Source organism: Rattus rattus, chromosome 2 (assembly GCF_011064425.1).
Source record: "Rattus rattus isolate New Zealand chromosome 2, Rrattus_CSIRO_v1, whole genome shotgun sequence".
NCBI lineage: Eukaryota > Metazoa > Chordata > Mammalia > Rodentia > Muridae > Rattus > Rattus rattus.
In genome coordinates, this window is record NC_046155.1 from 41,517,087 (window position 1) to 41,541,757 (window position 24,671).

General features: G+C 51.3%; 1 protein-coding gene across 1 annotated transcript; it reads right to left on the reverse strand.

Annotated features, from left to right (window-relative positions):
• Window positions 1-625: 625 nt before the first annotated feature.
• On the reverse strand, window positions 626-18,571 carry LOC116891180 (cartilage acidic protein 1-like). Its single transcript, XM_032891997.1, has 2 exons — window positions 18,409-18,571; window positions 626-863 (listed from the first exon to the last, which is right to left on the reverse strand). The coding sequence occupies exons 1-2, from the start codon at window positions 18,430-18,432 to the stop codon at window positions 657-659; spliced, it is 231 nt and encodes a 76-aa protein (XP_032747888.1). The 5' UTR covers window positions 18,433-18,571; the 3' UTR covers window positions 626-656.
• Window positions 18,572-24,671: the final 6,100 nt, after the last annotated feature.

A 24,671-nucleotide genomic window follows, 5' to 3' on the forward strand; every position in this document is an offset into this window, starting at 1 on the left:
GGATTCAGGACAAGGTATCTACAGCGATCCGAACCCTTGAGAGGAGATACGTGGATCTCAAGCCCATGCAGCTGGAATGCTGTACACCCAGGGCACCATCTGAAGCCATCTGAACTCCGGGTCTCTGCCTTTCTAGCTATGCAACAGTATTCTTTTACAGAGGAGCAGCAGGAAGCGTGCTTAGCCAAGGGAGCCTTAACTATCCCTCTTGATTTCCGTCTTCGCTCTTCTTTGAAATGGGTAATTAACGTTTTCTTAGCCTCATGTAAAGTGCTGTGGAAATCAGTGAGCACGAAGCAACCCCTTCTACGGGCTAACACTTTAATGACCTGCCCGTGTAGAACCTCACTGGGAAGGAAGTGATACCTCATGGCCAAGGGAGTCCACGTGTGACAAAAGGCAGCCTTGAAAAACCTGCAGATACCTTTCCTCTAAGCTGCCATTTCCCCCATACCCTTGCTTTGCAAAGGGCCAGGCCACGGCATCCCAGAACTGCGGTTCTGCCAGTCCTGCTGGCGCTGACCACAAGGACGGCAGACCCAAGCAAGAACAAGCATTGGCGGCCACTGCACTGTGGTTTGGAGTTACTGTCACACAACCGTGTCGCTGCTGCGAAAGCTGATTAATACATCTGTCAGACTCAGGGTGGGAGGCACTTACCCTGCCACGACGATCTCGAAGTCCCCATCGTGGTCCACATCCGTCACTGCCACTCCGTAGTTGAGCTGGGTGGGGTTGCTGTCATAGTCGGGGGGCAGAACTGAGTTGGTGACCGCAGTGAACATGGGCTCAGCCCTCTGGGATCCCCCAGTGAGAGGCAGAAGCCACAGGGGTGGCAGCAGGAGCAAAGCCATCCTGACCATCTGAAAGCAAAAGTTACAGGCTTTACTGAAAGGTTCCAGAGCCCACAAGCTGGGCAAATCCAGCCCCCCAGAGGCCGTGTGGGCATGCTCCTGTCTCAGCTGCTTTTTCTGTGCTTCGTGTCTGCTATCCTAAAACTGCCACGTGCCTCCGTCCCAGTGGGCCACTGGTCCTGGTCTTTCCCTTCTGCAGCACCAGTCACTGCACCACATGCACCACTGCCTCACTCAGTTACCGACTGTCATCCTCTGCTAGAGTACAAGATCCACCTTGCTGCAGATATCTGTCTGTACTACTTACTGATATGCACCAAGGTAAGAATAAGTTATGCAAAGAGCAGTCGGGACATATTTGAGGAAGGAAGGAAGGGAGGAAGGGATGGAAGGTGGAAGGAAGGATGCCCTATACTTTGAGAGAATGAGAAAAACAACAGATTTCAATGCAGAGGTGGGGGTGCCCCCGCCCACAGATCACTGAGTCCAGAGCAACAATAGAGGTAGTGAGAGATTGCTCTCCTGTGGGACAAACCCCAGGGTTAGCCTGGCAGTTTCCTCAAGACAAGATCCCTCCCAAGGGCTGTTGGCCATCGCTTCCAGACTAAGAGGCAGTCAAGGGATGCGTTCCAGCAAGGTCTGGCGGGTAGCACATCATTCACTTGGAGAAATTAAACCATTGTGTGTGTGTGTTTTATTATAAATTAATTATGTATAATGCATTGTATAATTCATTATTATATCTCTAACATAACTCAGGGTGTTGCCAAACAGCCTGGGACCATGGGAGCCCGTGGCACTCACCCAGGAGACAGCTGAGAATGGCCGGGAGGTAGCACTCCACCTGCTCTGAGTGAGAGCGAAAGACATTTGGAAGGCTGAAGCTAGCTCACTCTGAGTCTCTGCCATCCATCGGCAGAGAATTGGACCTCACAGAATGTCCCCGAGACTCTCTTGGAATTCCAGAAAGCCCTCGGAGATCCAACCCAGCAGCAAAGCGCTACCCTCCTGCCTTCGGAAGGCGGCGAGCCTCCTCCTGCTAGAACTTGGCTGCTTGCTTGTCAGAGCATCTGGCAGCAGAGAACAAGGCTGAGCTGGACTGACATCTTAATGAGGGGAGAGCGAGGGAGATCTGAAGACTGTCTCCCCATATGGAGACAGATGCTCTTGCCAGAAGATGAGCCTGTGCTCCAGGTCAAGGACCCAGAGGCCAAAACGGGGGGCCCAGCCACTGCCTTTAGATCTACACAGAATCTGAAGCCTCCCTGATGTCTTGCTGTAGAGAAACGCAGAGGCAGCGCTCCATCGGAGGGTAGACACCATGTAGGATCCATCGTTAAAGGAGGTTCTTGTAGCATGTTCAAAGTGCACATGTTGGGAGCCCATGTGCTCCCACGGTGCCAAGATACCAAATGAGGTCATTCCAAATGAAGAGTCCTCTGGCTAAGACAGCGTCTCCTACTAAAGACAAGCCCATGCTATCGGGGGTTCTGCAGCCAAGCAGGACTGGATAAGGAAATCCAGAAGCACCTTTACAAGCAGGTGTGAGTGGATAAAGGAATGGGTGGGGGTGGGGGTTATGAAGTGTAGCACGGATCTGAAGGTGATTTTTTATTTTATTTTACTTTATTGATAGCATGACTTCTATCCAAGGGACAATAGTGAACTTCTACTTGAGAGCCAAATCCGACTGGCAGCAGCTGGGGCACCTGCAGTGAGAGCTGCCTCCAGCAGCTTGTTGGCTCCCTTGCAGCTACAATTTGGGGTCACTGTGACAGAGGTCAGATCCCAGTCAGGTGATAGGTACCTAATTGGAAACAGTTCTAAAATGGGCAAAGTCATGTGACCCAGTCTCTTGATTTTTTTTTTTTTTTTTTTTTTTTTGTCTTTTCTCTAGGGGCGAAAACCGTATCTATGGGTTGACCTCAACTTTATTTGGTGATCCTGACGAGTTCCAATACCACTGAGTTTCCCACTCTCTCCTTTGAAATAAAGGTTTGGGAAGAGACCTCTGAGGGGCCTTTCTGGCACCAAGACTCTACGGTGGGTGAAAGGAAGGTTTTTAAAGGAGATATTCAGAAGTCTCCTCCATGTGACCACAAACTGCTTCTGCAAAGCTCATACCAACCTGTATGGTTTTCCCTTCTGAGGCTATTAAACCCATTTAAAAGAAAACAACTTTCCAGAAGGGCCCTCTATACTATTTCCCCCTAAAGGACCAGGGCTGGAGGGGAGCAGACTGTTAATAGCACAGATCCCAAATCCTTGGGGTAGGCTGGGGATCAGGCTTGGGTTTTGTTTTCCTTTTGTCTAATTCTTCCGCCATGCCAGAGGTACCCCACACACCCCATCCTGGAGTGCTCAGGACCAGCTTTGGGAAGCGAGGGGGTTATCTTGATGACAGGTTAGGAAACAGCAACAGTGGGGAAGCTTATGAGAAGCACCTGCCCCGCCCCTCTCAGGATGGAGGTTGTCATTGGCTTGCTCCTCCGCGTGCTGGCTACTCAGAGTGGTCCACCCACAGACCACCCACAGACCGTCAGAAGCATCATTTAGCAGCCTATTAGAAATGCAGATTGTTGGGTCCCACCCAGGACCTACTAAGTCAGCATATCCATTCCAACAAGATTTCGCCCGATTTGTAGATATGTTAAAATTTAAGAAGCATTGCACAGTCTTGGCTGAACACTGACATCACACGAGGAACTTCACAAAATTCTCATGCCTAGCAACGAGTTCTTAGAGAAGACACCCGGGCCACAGATGACAAAGGAAAATTAGGCAAGATGGGCTCTATCAAAATTAGAGACTTCAGTGCATCAAAGAACACGCGCTAAAGAACGAAAAGTCAACCACAGAAGGTGTAAGCAGTTGCAGACGATACATCTGATAGGGTCTTACCATCCTCAGTATATCAATAAAACACTCCTGCAGCACAGCAGCCAAGGAGGGGGGAAGAGGGAGAGGGGGAGGGGGAGGGGGAGGGGAAGTAAAAGAGGAAAAAGGAAAAAAGAAAGTAAGGAAAAGAAAAAGGAAAAAAAAAAAAAGAACCTGATTCAAAGTGGGCAAAAAGACCTGACTAGACATTTCTCCAGAGATATGCAAATGGCCCACAAGAGCAAGAAACCCCACTAATTATATACAAATGCAGATCGAAACCACAATGACATATTTCACTCCCACTGGTTGACTACAACAACAATAATAAAAACCCAGAGAATAACAGATGCTGGTGAGGATGCTGAGGGCCTGGGCCTGCTGGCGGGGAGGGGAAATAGTACAGCAGTGCGAGAAGGCAGTGCCGTGGTTCTTCAAAAACCTCACATGAGAACTTCTATGTGGTCTAGAAATTCCACTTCTGAGTGGGCACCCCAAAACCGGAAGAAGAGACAGACATTTAAAAACATGATTGCACTGACTGTATGCTGGGGTATCTTTCCCTTCTGTGCAACCCGCTCTCCTGGCTTAGGAATAGTTGGCTCCTTTTCTGGGAGGATGGCCTCCATGTGACAAAGGAGCTCATGTACGGGTTAATGACCTGAAGGTTCGGTGGCTCACCTTCGGTGTTTTGTCCAATCCAGATAGGTTAAGTGGCTAGAGAATCCACATCTAAACGCTTTGGCCTTGTTAAGAAAGTGCAGGAAAACTCAGCACTCGTTCTGGGGGCCATCAGACCCATCCCTAAGCCATTGCCTGGCCAACACACACCAACTTCACCACAGAAACTCTGGATGGCTCTCGTTGTTTGTTTAAAGAGTGGTCTCTCAGACACTTGGTGACTTTGGAATATGCAGGCCCCTGATAGTCTGTTTGACAGGTGTTCCTAAATGCAACACAAAGACGTGGGCCTCTTGACGTCCACGACTTAGTGGAGTTTTCTGCCTCAAGAGAGTAATGGACTCCTTTTACAGTTCACCACAGGCTGCTTGATGGAGGAGCAAGAGCAAGGGCTTCTGGGAGAATCCAGGAGAAATAGATATCCGCACATCTACGTACAGGGCAGCAGTCGTAAGCAGGAAGGCCAAAAGATGAAAGCTATCCCAGTGTCTGTGGACGGATGAAGAGACACGGCATAGGTGAACCATAGGATGTTATTCAGCCATGACAAGAACAGAAATCCTGGCCAACACTACAATGTAGACAAATCCTCGAAGACACTTTAGCAGGTATATAAGGTAGTTAGTCACAGAAGGACAGACGCTATGTGACTCCATTTGTATGAGGTACTGGGAGTAGTCTGGATGCATACCGACAGGAATGAGATTTCTGGAGGCTGTGGAGAACCGCTGTGGGGACTGGTGCTTGATGCCTGTAGTTTCAGACGGGAAGATGAATTAAGTTTTGCAAACGGACGGTGGGATGGTAGCACAATGCCTCCAGTAGGCTTTGCACCATCAAGGTGAATTTTTGGTTGTGATTTAATGGTAAATTTTATGCTGTGGGTATTTGACCGCAATTTAAAAAGTGCAGAATCATGAATCTTATCTGAAGACCGTCGGACACAACTGGCCTAGAATGGAACCTGGGCATTGAGTTTTAAAAGTTACCGTATGATTTCAATATGCTGTAAAACTTGGGAAACACTGTTCCATACCAGTAGCTCATGCCTCTCAGGTTTTACTGTGACCATGAGTCATCTGGTGGTCTTGTTAAAATGCAGATTCTGGTTCAGTATCTCTGTCAGGGCGCCTAGGATTCTGTATTTCTAACATGTTCCCTAGTGGCAGTCATGGTGCTGCTCTCTCTATAAACCACACGTCGCCGAACAGCAAGGTTCTATGCTGCAGCTCCCAGAGTCATGAAACCAAGTAATATCCTCCACCGGAGGTCTGGGATTGATTCAAGAACCTTCTCCTTCACCTCCAAACCTGAGGAGTGAAATCAGCCCCAGGGAGAGGCAATCCCCAAGACTGCCCGGGCTCCGTTCATCTTTACATACTCAAAGCACCAGCTGTCTTCAGCCCATGGTAAAATTACGGCAACCGGTAGGGACTGAGAAAAATCCCAGCTCTGATTTCTGCACAGAGGTAAGAAGAGGCGAAGGGGTCAGATCAAGGAGGTGGGAGTCAAGTCAAGGAGACACGAGGTAGATGCCATCAAAGGGCAGAGCACACAGAAAATGGAGGTAGGGGAAGGTAAGAGACACCTGCCGACTGTGTTCCCAGAATCCATCACAGGAGATCCGCTATTAATATTATGAAGTGAAGGAAAGGCGGAAGGAGTATGTCCGAGTGGTAATATGAATCAGCAGAGACGGCTTGCAGCTTGTCACGGGTGTCTGAAAGCCGTTCCTTCTCTAAAGCAAAGCTTCTCACACTGCGATGTGCTTGACAGTCACCCGAGGGTCTGTGCTAGAGCAGGCTCTAATCCAGGTGGTCTGCATGTCTGGCAAACTGTCAGGCAATGCCCAGGCCACTGGTCAACGGACCTCACCTCCAGCAGGGTTGCCAGCTAGTGATGCCCAACTCCTGCTGCCCAGAAGAATGGCCTCTGTCCCTAGGAGCACTGGGCAGAGGCATGCGCTCCTCAGTGTGATTTCGTTGGCTGAGGGTCACGTCTGGATGCTGTGTCTTCTTAGGATCTGTCCAGCTGATGCTGACGGGCAGTCCAGGATGAAAAACACTGCCCCAGACTCACGGTCCCCTGATGAGAGTGTTCGCCGAGATCTGATTTGAAGTGAAAAATGTTTCTCCTCCTGAAATTCATCATTGACTTGTTGAAGTATATGAAGAAAATCCATTTAGCTGAAGAGTGTCAACGGAGGCAGAAGATAGGAAGTTTTGGGAAGAAAGGAGAGCAGGCTTCTACTGCCTGAGCCAGAAGCGTGGGGTGCACAGAGTGACCTCACATTTGATACGACTTGCTCAGGACTCTCCTGTCACACTACTGTGACCATCTGAATCCTTGGGGGACAAGGTTAAGAATCAAGCCTAGATTGGGATGAGGGGCAGGAAGGGTGTTTTGTCTTCTTGGATGCTTGGGTGTCAATCATTTTCTCGGGGTTATTACAGTGCCGTGCTGGCAGTCACTAGTAGCAATGCTCACATGGTGCAGAGCACTACAAAGTGTGTGCTCTGCACAGAACCTAGTACGTAGCACAAAGCCCATCTGCTAGAGATGTGTGAGTCCCACAGACTAAAGGTGAACCAAGCCAGCCCTTGCCCTCATGGAACCCAGCAAATCAGCAGTGAATGAAGGACGGCGCTCTGTGTCAAGGCCACGCAAGACTCTGTAGGGGCAGAGCACGCAAGAGGAAGAGGAGGAGCTCCAAGGTACAGCCACTCCGGCACTCCATAAGGAATGGAAACTCCTCAGGGTGGTTGTGGGGCTAAGGATGAGGAAGGTCTCCTCCAGAAGGACCGTGTGGTGGCTGGACTTGTGTTTCCGGGAAGAACTGCATCGCCGTAATAAACTTCCTTAAAATGCTCTATAAGCAAACTTTTCAACCATCCTCAGCGAGAAGTGGAGGGGGGAGCCCAAAGCTTGGAGTCAGCGACCTGGATCTGGACCCGAAGGCCCAGCCCAAACCAGCTTGTGACCTTGGTGCGTTCTTGCTGATCTTGAATGTCCTTGTCTGTAACGTGGTCTCACCTGGGCCATGGTGAGGACGGTTCAGCCAGCCCTGGGGAAGGTCTGGCAAGGGGCCAGGCGGAAAGCAGCTTGGTGGCCCATAGCAAAGGTGGAGAGTCTTCAGATGCGGCTCCTGGTCTCATGCAGAAATAAAATCAGTTTTCTCAGTTTTCTGTGGCCTCCGGACTCCCCTGAATTGGGTCTGAAAACTGGTATCCAAGCAACCTGGCTTCTCTGCTGTGGGGTCAGGCAGCTGTGGGAGAGGCTTCCAAGGGCAATTTCCAGGGCGCTCAGTTCTTTTGCAATTATCCAAAGTGCAAGGACACACCCCACGCTCGCACAAAAGCAAGAGGCTCAAATGTTGGAAACCGGGCAGAGAAAGCAGACCCTCTCAGACTCTTGTCAGACAGCCGAGACAGTCAGAAAGAGACACGGCAGCTGCAGGAACGTTCTGCCCCTCACTGACTGGGCCATCAGATCCTCAGAGACCCACAGAAGAGCTTTGGGAATGAAAGCACGACTGAAGAAGAGCTGACAGAGCAGCCCTGGCTCAGTCACCCCAGCAACACTTCCTGCAGACCTAAAAGGAACCTGGCCTTGAGCAAGACACTGGGGATGGGGGGTCCCAAGGACATGGTCATTCGCCATTTGCTGTACGGGGTGTGGGGTGCCGTGGAGGGGGAACCACAAAGGTACCTGAATGATTCCCTCAGGGAACTGGTATCACTTCCCAGAGGGGGGGGCGCTGTAGCTGGGTTTCAGAGGGTGGAAGGTATGAACTGAGGGAGGAAAGGTTGAGGAGGAGGGGCGGACATGCAGTCCAGGGAGCAGACATCTGCAAAGGTCAGGGGGACCCAGCTGTCACCCTGACCTGCCCTTGGCTGCCTGGATCACAGTGTGGGAGGCAGCATTCAATCTCCTCTCCTGGATCTTGTCTGGAGGATCTGTCATTAGAGACATAGTCTTCAAGTAGGATGCCAATGACTAGGAACATTCTGGGTAGTCAAACCGGGGAAGCAGTTGCTAATGGCATCCTCTGGGTAGAGGTCAGAGATGCTTCTGAATGTCCTTCCGAGCACAGGCTAGACCCCAGAACAGTAGCATCTAGCCCTAAATGTCAATTGTGGCGAGGGTGAGAAAGCTCACACTAGAACAGTGCCGCATCCCCCACCACACTGGAAACTTTGGAAGACTCTGCTTGGGGAGTCCTCTGGACTCGGTCCCTGTACAGACAACTTGCCCTATACTGGGCATAACCAAGCAAGAGAGCCTGCTCTACCAAAGGAACCTGCAGTGAGCGGGGACAGGGCACTAACAAGGCAACACCTGCCAACCAGCTACAGAGGTGACCGCAGAGCCATTTCATTCTATCTACTGGAGTTCTGCCTCTAGTCTCCACTGCCCCATCTAGTTAGGGAAGCAAGGTGTTCTTCACTAAAATCCTTCAAAACTAACACGGCCATTCAGGTTTCAATTCTGGTGTCCTGGTTTATTTCTTCATTCTTTCAATGTTTCATCATCCTTCAGGACCCCTAGGTCAAGGGTCAAGGGTCAAGTCTCCTCGCAGATCCCTCAGTGTTCTCAGCATCTCCATCCTGTCTGATGGGCATTTCTCCCCTTCATCCTCCATTCTTGCTAACTCCTCCCCTTTGCCTCACCCCCTGCTTCCCTCTCTGTCTCGGAGCTGATAGCAGACTGTCCTGTACCAAAGCAGACAGACTAACACAAAGCTACAATTTCAGGAAGCCAAAGTGTGCAGTAATATGATGGCATTATGCATCCAACTCTGGCCACGTTGGTGTTGTGCCCTCCACGTGGGTGACTTGTTTAATCCCCACCGGCAGCCTGGGAAGTGGTGTTCCCATTTTACAGATATAGAAGCTTGAGCACAGAGGGCTTAAGTAACCTGATCAAGGTTATATATTGCTACACAGTGAACCCACCATTTCTATTTAAGCAAATTAGCACCAGGATCAATACTCCTAGACACCTTAGTACACGGTTTCCTTCACTCCACCAAGCTTGTCTTGATTCACGTAGGATGGGGACAGAAGGAGAGGAGAAAGACATCAGTGAGCCAGTCACAGGGACAGAGGCAGGAGCAGTGGGAGGGCTGTGTCTCAGGCCAAGGAGATAGCGTGTGTACGGTGGGGGTGCAGAGTTCTGTAGCACAATTGGGCTCTGCATGGTAGAACCAGGGCATGTGGCAGGAAGAATGCTGGGAAGCAGGCCTCATGGGGACCAGGTCCAAAAGATGAAGGCTGACAAGGTGACAGTATGATAAAAAGAACACAGTAGGGCTGGAGGTGTGGCTCAGTGGACAGTGCTTGACTGAGTTCACCACAGCCCAGCTCCCATTCCTAACACCAGAAGAAAAAAATAGAGCAAGAAAATAATTACATTAAAGTATGCAGGGAGGGGTTGGGGATTTAGCTCAGCGGTAGAGCGCTTGCCTAGCAAGCGCAAGGCCCTGGGTTCGGTCCCCAGCTCCGAAAAAAAGAAAAGAAAAAAAAAGTATGAAGGGGACCAAGAGAGGGCTAGATGCAGAGAATATTCAAGAGGGGAATACTGGAGGTACCATTTGCTCATCCATCCATCCAACCATCCATCCATCAATCCATCCATCCACCTGCTCAGGATTGTTTATGACCCCCTTAATGCCATGCTCTGTGCTGGTCACCAGGAAAACACTGAGAACAAGAGAAAACCCCAGTGCTGTGGAATGTGCATTCTAATGCCTTAGTTCTGTTTCTCCACCCTGCTCCCCCTGCTGGTCCCCCGCATGGCCAGCTTGGGAAAACTCCAGACCTCTACATCTCACACACCCACCCACCAGCCCAGGAGGCACACAGCCTGTGCATCTTTCCTCCCACTGCGGTGCTAAAGATGGGGCCTAAAAGCCTTGTGCATGCTAGGCAAACACCACCAGGCTACATTCCCAGTGACCCTATCCTACACATTGTCCCCCAGCACGGCCTCCTCCCATGAAGAAAGAGCTCTAGACAGCGCTGGATACAGTGTATAAAGGAGGAAAGATGAATCTTTTCCAGAAAAAGGCAAAAGAGAGCCTAAGAGACCCAGGCCAGTTCGTGTTACAGAGAGCACTCTGCTAATGAGACAGTTTTTGTGAATAAGAGAGATGCGTGGAAACCGCTGGTCTTATACCCAAGGCAAGCAAGGATCTTACTAAATATTATCAACAGCTCAGTCTTCCTGGCCTGTAAAATGGGAGGACAGGCTTGTAAGACTGGTGAGAGTGGACGGACAGGAATGCGTGTTACCTTCTGGGCACAGTGCTGGTCGTAGCAAACGCCCACACAGGGTAGGTAACGGTAACAGTGATCACACTATTACTGCTAGTAATAGATGCTTGCCGCCTGAACAAATGCATCTCAGGAGAAGGGGCCAGGCACGCAGGTGCCCCTTCCAGGAGCAGCTGTCAAATGTTGAGCGGAATGCTCTGGACTGTAAGACTTTGAGGAATAGACTTGCTTCTGTTACTAATTTGTCTAGGGACCCCAGAGGAGTTCTTTGGCTCCTTAAACACTGCTTTCAAAACGCAGAAGCCCTCAATACACTTAGATACACACACTCATTCTTCAAACACGTAGGAGAAGCCTACCTACCAGGTTAGAAATGACAAGCCAGGCACGGTCCCCAGACTCAAGGAGCTAGCTTTGCACACAACCTCATGGGCTAAGTTCAGAGCAGCAACAGGTACAGACTAGATGAAGCCAGTGGGAGGGAGGGATTAATGAGTGAAGTGAGCAGAGAAGTCAGACAGGAGAGGGTCCCTGGAGCTGGTGAATTGGGATTCCAAGTGGCAGAAACCTATGGATCAGAAGCATGCATGTGAGACAGATCAGCGCATGCTGCGAATGCAATTGCTGCTTCCAGAAATGCAGAGTCTGGCCAGGGTGGAGGGAGATGGGGAGGGAGAGGATCTGGAGAGGATAGCAGATAGCATTGTGTAGAGGCTGCAGCTGGGGTCTGACAGAGCCTGCAATGCCAAGGGAAGGAGCCGGAGTCACACTGTAGGGAGGTTTTGAAGTAAGGCCGAGACTTGATCAGACTTGCATTTTCCAAAAGGGCATTTAGCTTTGGGGCAGCCGCATGCAAGACGTCGAGTGTGCTTCTGAGCAGTGCCCCAGAGGAGATGTGAACAGCCTGGTGTGGGGGGAAGTGTTGGCCACTGGATGACCTCCAAAGTTCTTTCCAGACCTAAGAGTTTATGGGTCAGAGTTTTTTCCCCCCTGAAATCATTTAAAATGCATTAGTGGGCCTTGCTATTTAAGAGTCTCCTCTCGGGAATGGTTGGGTGAGACAAAGATTCAGTCTCTGGTTTGTCTTCAGTGGAAATCCAAGTTTTCTTCTGTTCCATGGGCCAAAGCAGGGTAAGGCTGCTTGAAGGGATCATTGGAGAAGCTACTTGGAGTGGGAGAAGAGGGAGGAGAAGCAGTTGTAGATGGTGAAGAGGAAAGGAAACTCAGTCCAGTTTCAGGCTCATAGATGACCACTGTCCTACTGAATGGACCTTGCAAAGGATTCGCAGACCCTACTAATTAGCAGGGTCCTGGAGACGTACATGGCTCTGATACCATAGGCTAGCTTTCAGAAGGAGCGGAAAGAGAAGCAGGTCTCCCCAAGTGAGGCCAGTTTGGAGATCCACCTTAATGCCAGAGGCCACCTCTGCCCTGGAAAGGCCACTTCTAATCCACCTTTACGCTCCCCATTCCCGTGTACTAGGACCTGGTCTATGTCAGGCGCTGTCCTCGGTGCTGAATCTGTGCATGTGAGCAACTCGTGCTGTGTCCCACCCCACCACCACCCCCCACACCATTTGCAGCTCAGCATCTCCCTGGAGACTCTTGTTTCTATCTTTGCAAAGGCCTCTTCGGGTGAGAGGTAAGGGGCTGTGAAGTGTAACAGAAGCTGCTCTTAGTGGCCGGGGTAAAGATGAGCTGACTTCAAAAAGAAGGGGTTCCACTATAAGCAACAGAAGGAGATATGGCCCAGCTTAGGAGACTGGTTTCCTGACACCTAGGGCTCAGGGCCTCCAGTGCATTCAGGCAGGGGTCTAAGTAATAAAACCTCATTCTCCAACACAAGTAACCTTAGGCCTCCAAGGAAGCCTTAAATGACTTCCTTCTCTAACCCTGGCCACAAGGAGATAACCACTCTCCAGTTATACGCAGAAAACCTCGAGTGGGGCTGTGACCGCCTATCCTACAAGAGCTTTGCCTCTGAGTTACGAGGAAAAAAATCCAAGCACTCAGGCCTGTGCCTTTCCTGAGAGCTTCAGTAAGATCTGCAGGACACGGTGGCTCATTTAAGACACAGGTGCGACAAAGAAAGCCAGGAGGCTCAGGCAGAAAACCCCGCTGAAATCAATGCTCTAACCGGAAGGAGCCTGGCAAAGGCAAGGAAAGAAACATCCCCATGGTCCCTCCTCTGGTCACCAGGACAGTCCCTTAGCTCAGCAGCGATTCCATGACCTTGTCAGAGTACTTGTGAGGTGCAAACAAAGATAAGAGTAACTGGAAACATCGGTGAGGGTCATTTTACACTCTCCGCACTCTCCATTCTTCCGTGGCTAATTAAAGCAATATGTCAAAACGTCCCTTGGAAGAGATCTTTAAGAATATGTCTGTTAAGTAAACAAGGTTTTACTAATTAGCGCCCCGCCTCCCCATCCCTCCCTGAACTTCCCTGTAGAACTTCCCAGTGCAGGCTGCCCCCTCCTGCCCTGCCCCCAGCAGAAAGGGTGGCAGAGAAGTCACAGTCTCTCCTGCCCCAGAGAATGGGGACAAATCCAGTCGCCTGTCATTTGTGGAGGCTATCGCTTTCGCCTCCGGATGTTGATCAGATTTCCTGGGCTGGAACCAACGTACGGGGCCAGGGGGCTGGAATGTTTCCAAGAAAGGGAGTGTTTTGTTTCGCACAAAGTCCATCCGATTTCTTTCAAGGAAAAATTTTAGCCTTTTTTTTTTCTTTCCTTTTTTTTTCTTTCTTTCTAGGTGTCTAGCATTTTTGAAAGGGCAATCTTCTGACTTTCCTCTATTAATAGGGACTCTGATTCTTATCTTTTGTTAAGGCCACCCCCCCCACCGCAAGCACACACAAAGCACCATGGGACATGGGGAATGACTGGCCCAATGTTGCTGGGAGTCAGCACCTGAGAAACAGAACTTTCCACCCCCCCTCCAAATCTGTAATAATAGCAGTATTAATAATAGTCCACTTGTAATTTTCTAAGTGTTTTCACAGCTCATAATTATTCTTCACAACAACTTTGGGAGAGTTTGGGTAAGCCAGCTTCAAAGGAGCAGATGTGAGTTCCAGACGAGCTCCGCCATCCACTTGCTGTGGGGCTCTGCCTGGTCCCCCCTCCCCTCTGGATCTCAGTGTCCTCAGCTAGGAAACAGAGCTGATGAGAACACTTCCAAAATCTCTACCACCTGTAACGCACTGCTGTGCTCCAGCCTTGGTACCGTAGAGCTCTGGGGCCAGATAATCAGCGGTGCAGGGACTTCCCTGTACACTGAAGGATGTTTAGCAACATCCCGGCCTCTCTCCCACCAGATGAGGCTTGGAGCGTCCTTTATTCCAATTGTGGCAATATATTATCTTTAGACACTGCCAAAAGTCTGGGTGGTGTGGCTTAAGTAACCTCTCCAGTCACTGTCTAGGCTGCAGTGGGGCCAAGAACAGGAGGAGCTTAGGGGAATAAAGGTCTCTCTACCCATTCTTTACTGTTTTTCCTCTAACCCTTCACACCTTTTTGTATATGTTCCAAACCCAATCTCACAGCCCTCCGCTACTTCTTATTTCTTAAACGCCCTAAGTGGTCCAGAGTGTGTTTGGTGTGATAATGAACCAATTGATTTCATACTTTCTCCGAAGGAGAGTTCACAGGTTTATGTCCCCTAAGCAACCAGCCAGACTCTTCAGAAATCCAGAGCGGAGTCCAGGCTGGCCTGGGAGCCTATCTGCAGCCTGCAGGAGGCTCAGTGAGCATGGATTTGTCAGCACTCTTAAATCACTGGGCTCTGAGGAAGGCTTCTCCCAGCAGAAAGATCCTTCCTCAGGAATCAATAGCTCAGGGCCTTCCATCACATTCAGAATTATCCTGGGACCTGTAAAATTTCTTTTCCCCAAGCATGGCAGAACCCCAAAGTGAAAAATCCAGCAGTGGATCAGAGAGAGACCTGCCAGTCAGACTTTGCTCATAAGTCCTGATGTCACCATGACCAGAAGTTGATGTGCAAACCTCAACACGTGGCCTTGGCTGCAGAGGAAAAGATCCCAGATTCCACTGGGAAAAGATTCCCAGTGATCCAGCACTAATAGCCCCTTCCAAACGACTGGCTCTTTGCATCACACCTAGAGAGATGCATCCCAAAGACCATCTCCCCCCATCTTTGCTCACCTACCCTCACAGGAAGAGCCTATATTCTTCCTATACCGGATGAAATTATACTCCTCTGACCTCATGTAGAATCAGATGAAGACCGAGAAGAAGTTAAATAGGCTGACGAAGGTCTCACACACAGTTCTTGGGATCGCACTTAGGGAAAGGGGCTCTGTATCTGGTGGCCAACATCCTCACCTCCCTCCTTTCTTATGGATGAAGACCCACCTTCTCTGTGAGACTGGACTGCTGAACAGTCTTAAGCATTTTCCTTGGCAACAAGCATCCATTAGGTGAGCCTCGGGGGCAGGGGGGAATTTTGCTTCTCAGAATTCTGGGATGGCAGCAGGGTTCCTGATAAAGACAGGCCACCAAATCTGCCGAGGCTCCGAGAAGAACCAACCCCACGGAAGTTCATGCAGTATGTAAAGAAACTGGGTGGTAGTGGGGAAAGGGGGTTTAGCTATGGACTGACCAGAGCAGCAGAACAGAAGGACATCCGAAATGAGAGCATCTTCTAGGTGTCCCAGATGCCAGGAGAGGAGGGATTGTTTGAGACCACAGCCTCTACTATGGTGACCTTGAGCTGAGAGCGGCAAGGATGAAGGAAGGGCACCTGGAAACACTCTTTGGGAGTTCTTTAGTTTACCTGGGATCTGAGTTTGAGAGGTCCCACCAGAAGAGATGTGACTGCAGGACACAGAGACTGTTCCGGCCTGCCTTAAAGGATGTCCGAGCCTTGGCTTAGGTTCTAAGACTGTCTGGTGAGGGCCTGCCCCTTTCTGATTTCATCCCATGGAGTTGCATAGGCTTTGCCTAAAGATCGTTTAGAACAATAAGACAGGACAGTGGAGGGAGGAGAGAGGAAAACCTGGGATTTCCACAGCCTGCGAATGTTCATTAAGACAGCTTTATCTGCCCTTGCCTTCCTTGCAAAGAAAATTTCCCTAAATTTGCTAGAGCTATCAGTATAGCCAAGCCTGGCCAGTCAGTAATTACCAGCGCCTACTGTGTAGAAACATATGTCCATTTTCACAGCACAGAAGAAGCAGGTCACTGGAGTGGAGAAAGCTCCAAAGAGGGAACTGGGAATCCTGGGGGTTGGCCCCATCTCTTCCACCAAGCAGCCATGTGACCTTGGGCAAGACACTTGTTTTTATTTCTGCTGAATTTTTTGTAAATACATTGTACATGGGGATGTTGGGGATGGGGTGAGGTGGACTAGATGCCTCCCGAATCTCTCTTTTTCTAGTCTTGAATATTCTTAGGTTTCCCAGAATTCAAAGAATACACAGATACCAAGCAGAAGACAGTGATCTCAGAGAGCAAGTGGAGTTATGTGCAAGCTCTCCCACCCCATTGCATCTGAGGTCGTCCCAGGATCACCTGAAGTCCACAGAACACATGGCAGAAGTGCCCCAATCACAATGGGTGATTGTTGTGGGGGTTGTGGCCTGAGCTTTCTTAAAGCATTAAGTTACTATGGCCAGTGAAGGGTAAGAAACAAGTCACCATTCCCGAGCTAGGTGGTTTTGGTGCCCCCTACTGGTTACCAAGCAGCCTGTTCCACCTCCAAGCTTCCACTGACTTCCAAGGAGGCACGGGAGCTTGAAGACCAACCCCCGGTGGTCACAACCTGTTTAACAGAAGTATTTCCTGGTTGGTGGTCTAGTCTCTTTATAAGAATCTGTGTTTCGGTCTCAGTATTACACGGGCCATGGGTCTATACTCATTCACAGGGCTCCTCCGTGCAACCACAGGATATCTTAACCAAACACTCTGGTGCCAAAGAATAAACATCAGGGTTCAGAGTGCCAGGTGCAGCCCAGATGGAGAAAGGAAGAAAGGGCAACAAGCATGTATTTCACTGCACAAATCCCTAATGGAAAGAAGGTCTTGGGAATCGCAGCAGAGAAATGTTGACTGCAGGCAAACAGGGAATGGAGCATGGTGGTGGCGTGGGGAGGCTGGGCATGGACTGGTAACCCGCACATAAGATCATTAGCCTAAAGCAAGGATCCAAGGAGTTTGAACACAACCCCATGGATAGGGTTGGAGGAAGGTGAATGGCTAAATAGCTGAAGTCATCAGCAGCCTTCAATCTTCTCCGGAGTCCCTCAGCACCAATTGGAGACCAAAGCATTCTACTCTTGGCCCTCTAGTCCAGCACCATGAACTAAACTCCCTTCATGGCCTACTAAATCGACTTTAGAACCTGCCTCCAGACGAGGCTTCTTAACCAAGACAGATGAGAGAGAGAGAGAGAGAGAGAGAGAGAGAGAGAGAGAGAACACACCGCCCTCTTGAAGACCATATTGGGGCAACTGTCTATATTCCCATTTTTCCACCCTCCACTTCTCTGTCTTGAGTGAGGAACTGTTCAACTCTCCGGATCTGCCTTAATTCTACGGGAGTATTTGCTGTCCCAAGTTATCACAGTTTCAAATCTCCCCTGATAGCTTTTCCCCAGGAGTTCTTCCCAGGTTCAACACAGCATCACACAGCTGTCCTCTACTCTGGGAACCTTCTTGCTTTCTTCCCCAATTGGCTTCATTTTCGAAGTCTTGCACCCATCCCAGATGGTACCTCAAGTGCAACTCGTGAATGCTTCCAGAAGAACGGAAGCTCCCCTGGGATGCACAGATGCCACGGTAGGTGAGCCCACCCAATAGCAATAGTAATCATTAGTCATTCGAGAAGGAAGCCCCCCACCCCCACCCCTAGGGAGGCTCCCATCCCGGCTGGAATGACTTTGGATTCTTTAGTTGGTTTCTGCAGAAGCGGGACTAACCAGGGCTCCCAACTACTGTGCTGCAAAAGAAGCACGCTGCATTGCTGGGCATGCCCCCAAGCCTGCCTGCCGCCCCACCAAAACCTTTATGTGATTCCATAAGATCAAGGGGGACCCCATGGTTCCCCTAGAAAGCCGGAAAAGAGCTTGCTTTGAAAAAGCCCCAGCTTGAAAGCCAGACCACACCTCGGTCCAGCAAAAGGCGACTGGCAGCTACGCCGTGCACCGGGCTGGCTCCGGGAGCACTCTGCCACTCAGCGCTGTGCAGGGGAGACAGCTCGGCTTCCCCGGAGAAGAGCTATGCCCCGGGGGATCTTCCCCAACCTGGAAGCGTTGGCAATCGGCCGAGGCTGGTAGCTTAGTCGGCCCCAAACTGAGCCCGCCAGCTGGGTGACTCCCGGGGTACCCCCAGCACAGCCTTCACCTGCTCCGCCCCTTACTAGCCCCTTTGCCCCCTTCTCAAATCGCTGACCTCCATCCTCTGTGCTCCTAACACGTTTTCCGCCAACTGTGGGCTTTCACCCTACACCTCGGCTCTTTTCTCTTCCACCACCTCCAGCCCAGCGCCCGCCTTGCCCCCAGCCCGCCGGGAGGATCTGCGCGCCAATCGAGTCCAGCGCCTCTTGGCAAGTTGGGAACAGCGTCGCCGCCTTCGCGGTCCCGATCTTCCCAGGTCCCCAGCTGCATCCCCGCCACCCCTGGGGGCGTGCGGGGAGGGGTGCGCTGGGCTGGAGAAACTTTCTCCGCCGGAAGGGGTGGGGGCTCCAGGAGCGGATACTCACGCCCGGGTCAGCGCTCGGAGCCATCCTCTGGCTCTCTCAGCCCCACCGCCTGGGGGCGTCGGAGCGCTGGCACTCACTGCCGCCTCTGCCGCCGGCGCCGCCGCCTTGCAGCGCCTAGCCCTGGTCCCGGGCTGGCCTCGAGCCTCCCGCCCCGACGCCGCGCGCTCGCTTTATACAACTCCACTCGAGCGCGCCCGGGCTTATGTAAAGGCTGGCGGAGGCCCGCAGCCAATGGCGCGGCAGCTGGAGCCGGGGCCCAAGCTTGGGGGGCGCACGCGCGGCCAATCGCGGCCCGGGGAGCCCGAGGAGCCGGGTGGGGGAAGGGGCGCCTCCCCGCGCTGATTTAGGAGCCGGGATTGCGGTGGCAGCAGCCGGCAGCCAGGCTGGCCCGGCGCGGCGGGCATTGGGGTGGGCGGCGGCGCGGGCGGCGGCGAGGGCGGGTGCCCCCCGTGCTCTGCCGCGCCCCGCCGCCGCGCCGCGTAACCTTCAGGAGGCAGCGGGGCCTGGCGAGTGGGGAGAGGGCGCCTTTCAGGGACACTGGGGACCGGGCGGGCGGGAAGCGGATGTCCCCAGGGGGGGTGGAGCGCGGGGAAGGCAGTGCAACGGGGGAGGGGAGGCCGGAGAGCCCCAGGACCCCGCAGCCACCCCGCGCGCAGGGCTGGGGGTGGCGGCGGCGCTGCCTTCTTTCTGCCTCCCAGATAACGATCAGGCGTCTCCCGGGCCGGGCCGGAGCGGCCGCGCGAGCCACGCCGATGGCGAGATTTCTCGCTGGGGAGCGAGCTCCGAGTCGATCTTTATCCAGCCAAGGGACGTGTCCGAGCGCCTCCCGGGGACTGCTCAGTATGGGGAACAGAGCTTCACCACGGTCCCAGAGGGCGGGGAGCAGGCGAGCGCAGCTCGGCGGTCAGGCGCAGCGGCCCAGGCAACTGCGGGCAGAGTCTGATTCCCCACATCCGCGCCCCCCAAGCAGGCAGAGGCCTCACTCTACCTAACCCTCTCTCCGGAAGCACCCACCAGGGCTGAGCCTCACCCACCTGCTCAGGGCGTCTGCATCTACCACCCACCCTTCCTGCTTTGCCCACAGGGAGTAGTACTACTGTTGGCTTTCTCTCTTGTCACCAGCTATCTCAGCTGGGTGGAATGGCTTTGATCTCTCTGGCGCAAGGGTAGTGGTGGGAGAGCAACTAGGATGGGGAAGGTGTCTTGGTTAGCAGCGTCCCAGATACCTGTGTTTGGGGCAGGTAACTTGCTAAGGTCTACAACAATGTAGATTCTTTTGCATCTACAATAGAACCAGATATACAATAGGTGCCCGGCAAGTAGTGAATTTTGACCTTTCGTGATAAGACCGGTAGATTTCTGAAAGCCAGACCCAGGGCCTTGGAGGAGAATATTAAACTGCTCTGCTCCAAAGGTTTTTGTGACCACTACTCACTAACTAGCGGCTTCTGTATTCTTGACTCTTAAAATGACTTGGATGAGGACTCAGCTATATGAGGATCCTGTCAACCAGTTCCTGGCTGGACCTGGTTATCTCCAATACTGATTAGAACTGTCGGCCCAGTTTTTTGTTTTTGTTTTTGTTTTTTTTTTTCTTTATTAACTTGAGTATTTCTTATTTACATTTCGATTGTTATTCCTTTCCCGGTTTCCGGGCCAACATCTCCCTAACCCCTCCCCCTCCCCTTCTATATGGGTGTTCCCCTCCCCATCCTCCCCCCATTACTGCCCTCCCCCCAACAATCACGTTCACTGGGAGTTCAGTCTTAGCAGGACCAAGGGCTTCCCCTTCCACTGGTGTCGGCCCTGTTTTAAGGTATCTGTGCTCTTAAAAGCAGAAGCTAAGCATAGACAGAGTCCATCTCTTGGGCTGCCAAGGAGCTTCTTGGAGTCACTGGAGTCTTTTTCTGGAAAAACCTGGCAAACGTTTACACATAAGCGACTACCGAGTATAATTTCAGGATCATTAGGAATCAGGAGTCTTTGGGTGCTCACCCCAATTGCAACCTGTTTCTTCAGTGTTCCAGGCCAGCGGTTTGTAATCAACCTCTCTCTAGGGGTCGGAGACTGTTCTGTACCCTGTGAGACTCTGAATGGATGTGTGGATGTGCTTCTCAGAAAGATGCTCTCTCATACGCAGGCCTGTGTATGTGTGTGGGGGGGAGGGGGGTGGCTAGAACATAATCCAAGGTTCTGCATTAATACTCTTCATCCATCAGCAAGTAGACTTGGTCCCAAGCACACTGCCGGTACCCGGTTCCCTCCAAAAGGAACAGCAGCAGTCTCTACACCCTGATGGACACACTGCCACCCTGTGCTAAGGATTATCTGCACCCTGTGGCCGTGGTCCTGGAACCCGAGAGACTGTCTCCACACTTGTCCCCAGCGCCTTAGTCCCTGCCACTTTCTTTATGTGGAAATAAATAGCAGGTTGTCGGATTCTGTCTGATCCACGAGTGTTCCTCAGCCAGAAGCTCCGACTCAGGGAGACAGCAAGTGACTGGTAATTAACCAGTCTCACTGGAGCCCAAGCATCCGAACACACCTTTCTTGGTTTTGTTCTCACCTCCCTCGCTCTGCCTGGGAAGCTGTGAGCAGCAGCCCCAGCTGCGGGAGCCTCACCTCACCTAAACCTGACAGATTTAGTAACCAGCTCGGTAATTATCAACATTAGCCACCCAGATGTGAATAGGTTGTCGGTGTAACACAACCCTATAATGATCTCACTTTCTCTAGTCAGGTAAGGGGATGGCAGAGCGGAGGTGCCGGGAAAGGACAGAGAAATACTAAGTGACAGGTGTTCCACTCAGGGACAGGCTGGGCAGGTCTGGTCCTAGAATTTCTAATTCTCCTAATGTTGCCCGTGTCTAGAAACCCTTGAAGCCAGGGCGTTTTAGAATTCCGAGAGGTGCCAAACATGTTGCGCCATCCTGTGAGGTCTGGAGTCGCATCTGAAAATCAGACACATTCATATTTCCGCAGTGAAATGTCAGGATTTCTAGAGTCAGCGTTGAGGGGAAAATGGTTTCGTGTCGGTGTAGGTCAGGATTTGTCTCCAGATGAGTTGCAGCAGCAAACTAGCAAAAACGCCGAACCAATCCCAAGTATTTTTAAGTCTTGGGGATTCGGACATTTAAAATTGAAGACAAAGAGTGTGTTTTAGGCTGGTTGCCCCTGAAGAAATGAATTCTTTGTGAGAGCGGCAGAAGCAGCAGCAGTGGATGGAAAACCACAAACGGTGATAGGCACTCCAGGGATGTGAAAAAGTAACGCCTTTCTCACACCAAGCCGTGTCTCAGTGTGGTCCTCTTTTCTCGGGGAGCACTCGTGCATCACATGTCAACAGTGTGCTGTGAGTGACAGGTGGGGCAGAATGGGCTTTTGTCTAGGGGGAAAATAGACAGGAACTCCTTCTTGAAGAGATGCTTCAGCTCCTGGGGCACAGTTTGTTCTAGCGGTATAACTGAGTAGACACAGAAGTCTTCTATGTGGCCAGAGTTAGCTCAGAACAACTGGAGATGGGAGGATCCTGAGAGGGGAACTCTTCCAGGAAGGGTGCAGACCAGAAAGGCAGGCAAGAAACAGGGAGATGCTACTGAGTCCTGGGGGCAGCTGCGTGTCAAGGTCAGAACTGTTTGGGACTGGGTAGAAGCCTGGGGAGGACGATTTGAGGAGGTACCTGCTCATAGTGGTCATTTGGGCTAAAGTGCTTGGTGCCCCACCTGCCTATGTGTGCTTTTGGGGTTCCTCCGTTGCAGACTCTGCATCCCCAGAGTTTGGATGAGAGTCTGAGGCAGGGAGCAAGATGGAGAAATGGACTGTGCAGCTCTCTGACCCTGTTTGAGTTGTTTAGCCACAAAGCTGCCCCCACCTCCCATGTTATGAGGCCCTTTGGAGCTCAAGGTCAGCAGTAAATAAGTTTACACTTAATTTTAAGGTTAGTCCGCTGGCCTTTGGCTAAAGCCCTAGCACCTGACCAGTACTCTTTTTTCTCTGCTGGAGTTCTGCCTGGTACCTTCAGATTTAGTGACTGGGGCCCTATGTCATGCTCTCGTGTTGATCCTCAGGTTAAGGATTCTGAGATCTGGATGGTTTGCTTTCCTTCCTGTGGCTGAGTCCTTGTCACCTGCTGCCCCACATTCTTGACATCAACCTCCTCCTCGGCATCTGCAAACTTCCCCATGCCTGCTCCTTTGGCATCCTTTATCCTGGCCTCTCCTCCTCTTCTACCTGCTGCCAGGAACCCCTCTCTTTTGTGGTACTTTGGTGGTCAGCTCTTGCTCCAGGCCCCAGCCCCTCCCCGTCTGGCATCTCCAACCACTGACACTGTCAGATTTCTGACAGACATGAGCTCATGGCTCTGGTTTAAAGAAGAAAGGCACCCTTTGTGGAAGCCGACCCTCATCAGAAGCAGGTGCCAGGGAGAGCCCCCGGGTTGGGGGCACCTTTGCCAGTTTCATCCCATAGGAGGGAAGAAAAGGTGGAAAGTGAACAGGAGAGGAAGGTGGGGAAGGAGGAGATAGAGGAGAAGAATCAGGAGAGAGGAAGGAAAGAGACTCCAGCCGAGGGGAGGAGAACGTTTGAAGTCTTTTTTCCTGTATCTAAACTGAGCGAACCTTGTGATCAGCAAAGGGTCAAGTGCCGAAGATGAAAAGGAGACCCAGTGTGTGTGCAAGTGGGAGGGGGGACGTTGGAAAAGGAGAGGGGGAGGGCACAGCTGGATTCTGCATGAAGGGATAAATGCAGGAGAAAAAGGCTGATGTCACTCACAGGGGAACCCAGGTTTGAAATTCACAAGGTTACTTTTTGGTTACTCTGTCCTGGGCTCACTAACCAGGGGTGTTGAGCACCTTTTAGTTCTTGTCTGGTTTGTCCTGAAACCCATCCTCTACATGGCATAAGACGTTCTGTCCTGAGATACACACACACACACACACACACACACACACACACACACACACACACATACACGCACGCACGCACACATGCACGCATGCACGCACGCACGCACACAGGTATGTGTATGTGTATCCATTCATACCCATACATATATATGTATATAATATATACTATATGTACACTATATACATATAGGTGTATTGTATGTATATATACATAAATGTCTGTATATACATATATGTATACTATAGCCTCCCAGATGCCAGGTCAAACACAGTAACAAAAGCTTTACCAAGGGGCATGTCAGGTAGTGTGTGCACAGCACTCAACAGAACTCCGGGCACAGAGTGGGTGTGCCCCTAAATGACAACAGTCATCTTTCCCCTTTTCTTTCCTCTGCTCTCCATGCCCATGGGTCCCCGCCTCCTGCCTTCTCTTCCTGGAAAAGACCACTCGGTCTCATCCCTTCTTCCTTCGCAGCCTTTCTGAACACAGTATCCTATTTTTTCAGGTCAGAGCTCTAGGTCTTTCAGCCGTCATACAGTCCTTCTCCAATCTACTATAACCCTTTACTGTACACACGACACTTTACAGAATAAGACAACACTCACTAATGTGCTCCTGTGATGTGGACACATGAACAAACGCCCAGAGAGGTGAAGTGCCTTACCCAGAAAAGCACAGTTAATGAAAGACAGCTGGAATGAAAATTTGGACTCCTGGGTCCAAATCAGTACATCCCGCACTGTCCAGAGTTGAGTAAGTAATTGATTATTTCATGGTGCTATTCTTGAGGGTAGAGACCTGGTTTTCTATTTCCCATAAACATCTCCAGGGCCTGGCCCACAACAAGCCCTCAATCAGCATCAGTCAATTCACTTCTAGGTACCCAAGGGAGGCCTGGCCACCCTTGCTTGGCCTTTCTTCCACATCACCACTTCTGCCTTGATGCTACCTGCTCAGGCCTCAGAGCAGCAGCCCAGATGAGCCACTCCCTGTGCACATTGTAGATGAGAGCTGCCCAGAAGCTCAGTCACTGGTTCACGTTCCGGCAAGGCAGGAGAAAATCAGGGGGAATTAGATTTGTTTATGTATAACTGAGACAGGTAGAAAATAAAAGCAACTCCACTTTCATTGCAACGGAAAGGAGCTGAGACTTCATGAAAAGAAGGCTTTCTTCTCCCAGAGAGTTGAGATGTTAGAACAAGATTTCCTGTGGAGGTTGTAGAAACGGCTCCCCTGGAGGTCTTTAAGAGCTGGAGAGCTACTGGCTTTCTTTCGGGATGTGGGCATGAAGGCAATCATGAGTGTGGGGCCATGTGGGGCGGGGACACAGGGAGCTGGAGGAAGGCCCAGCATGCACC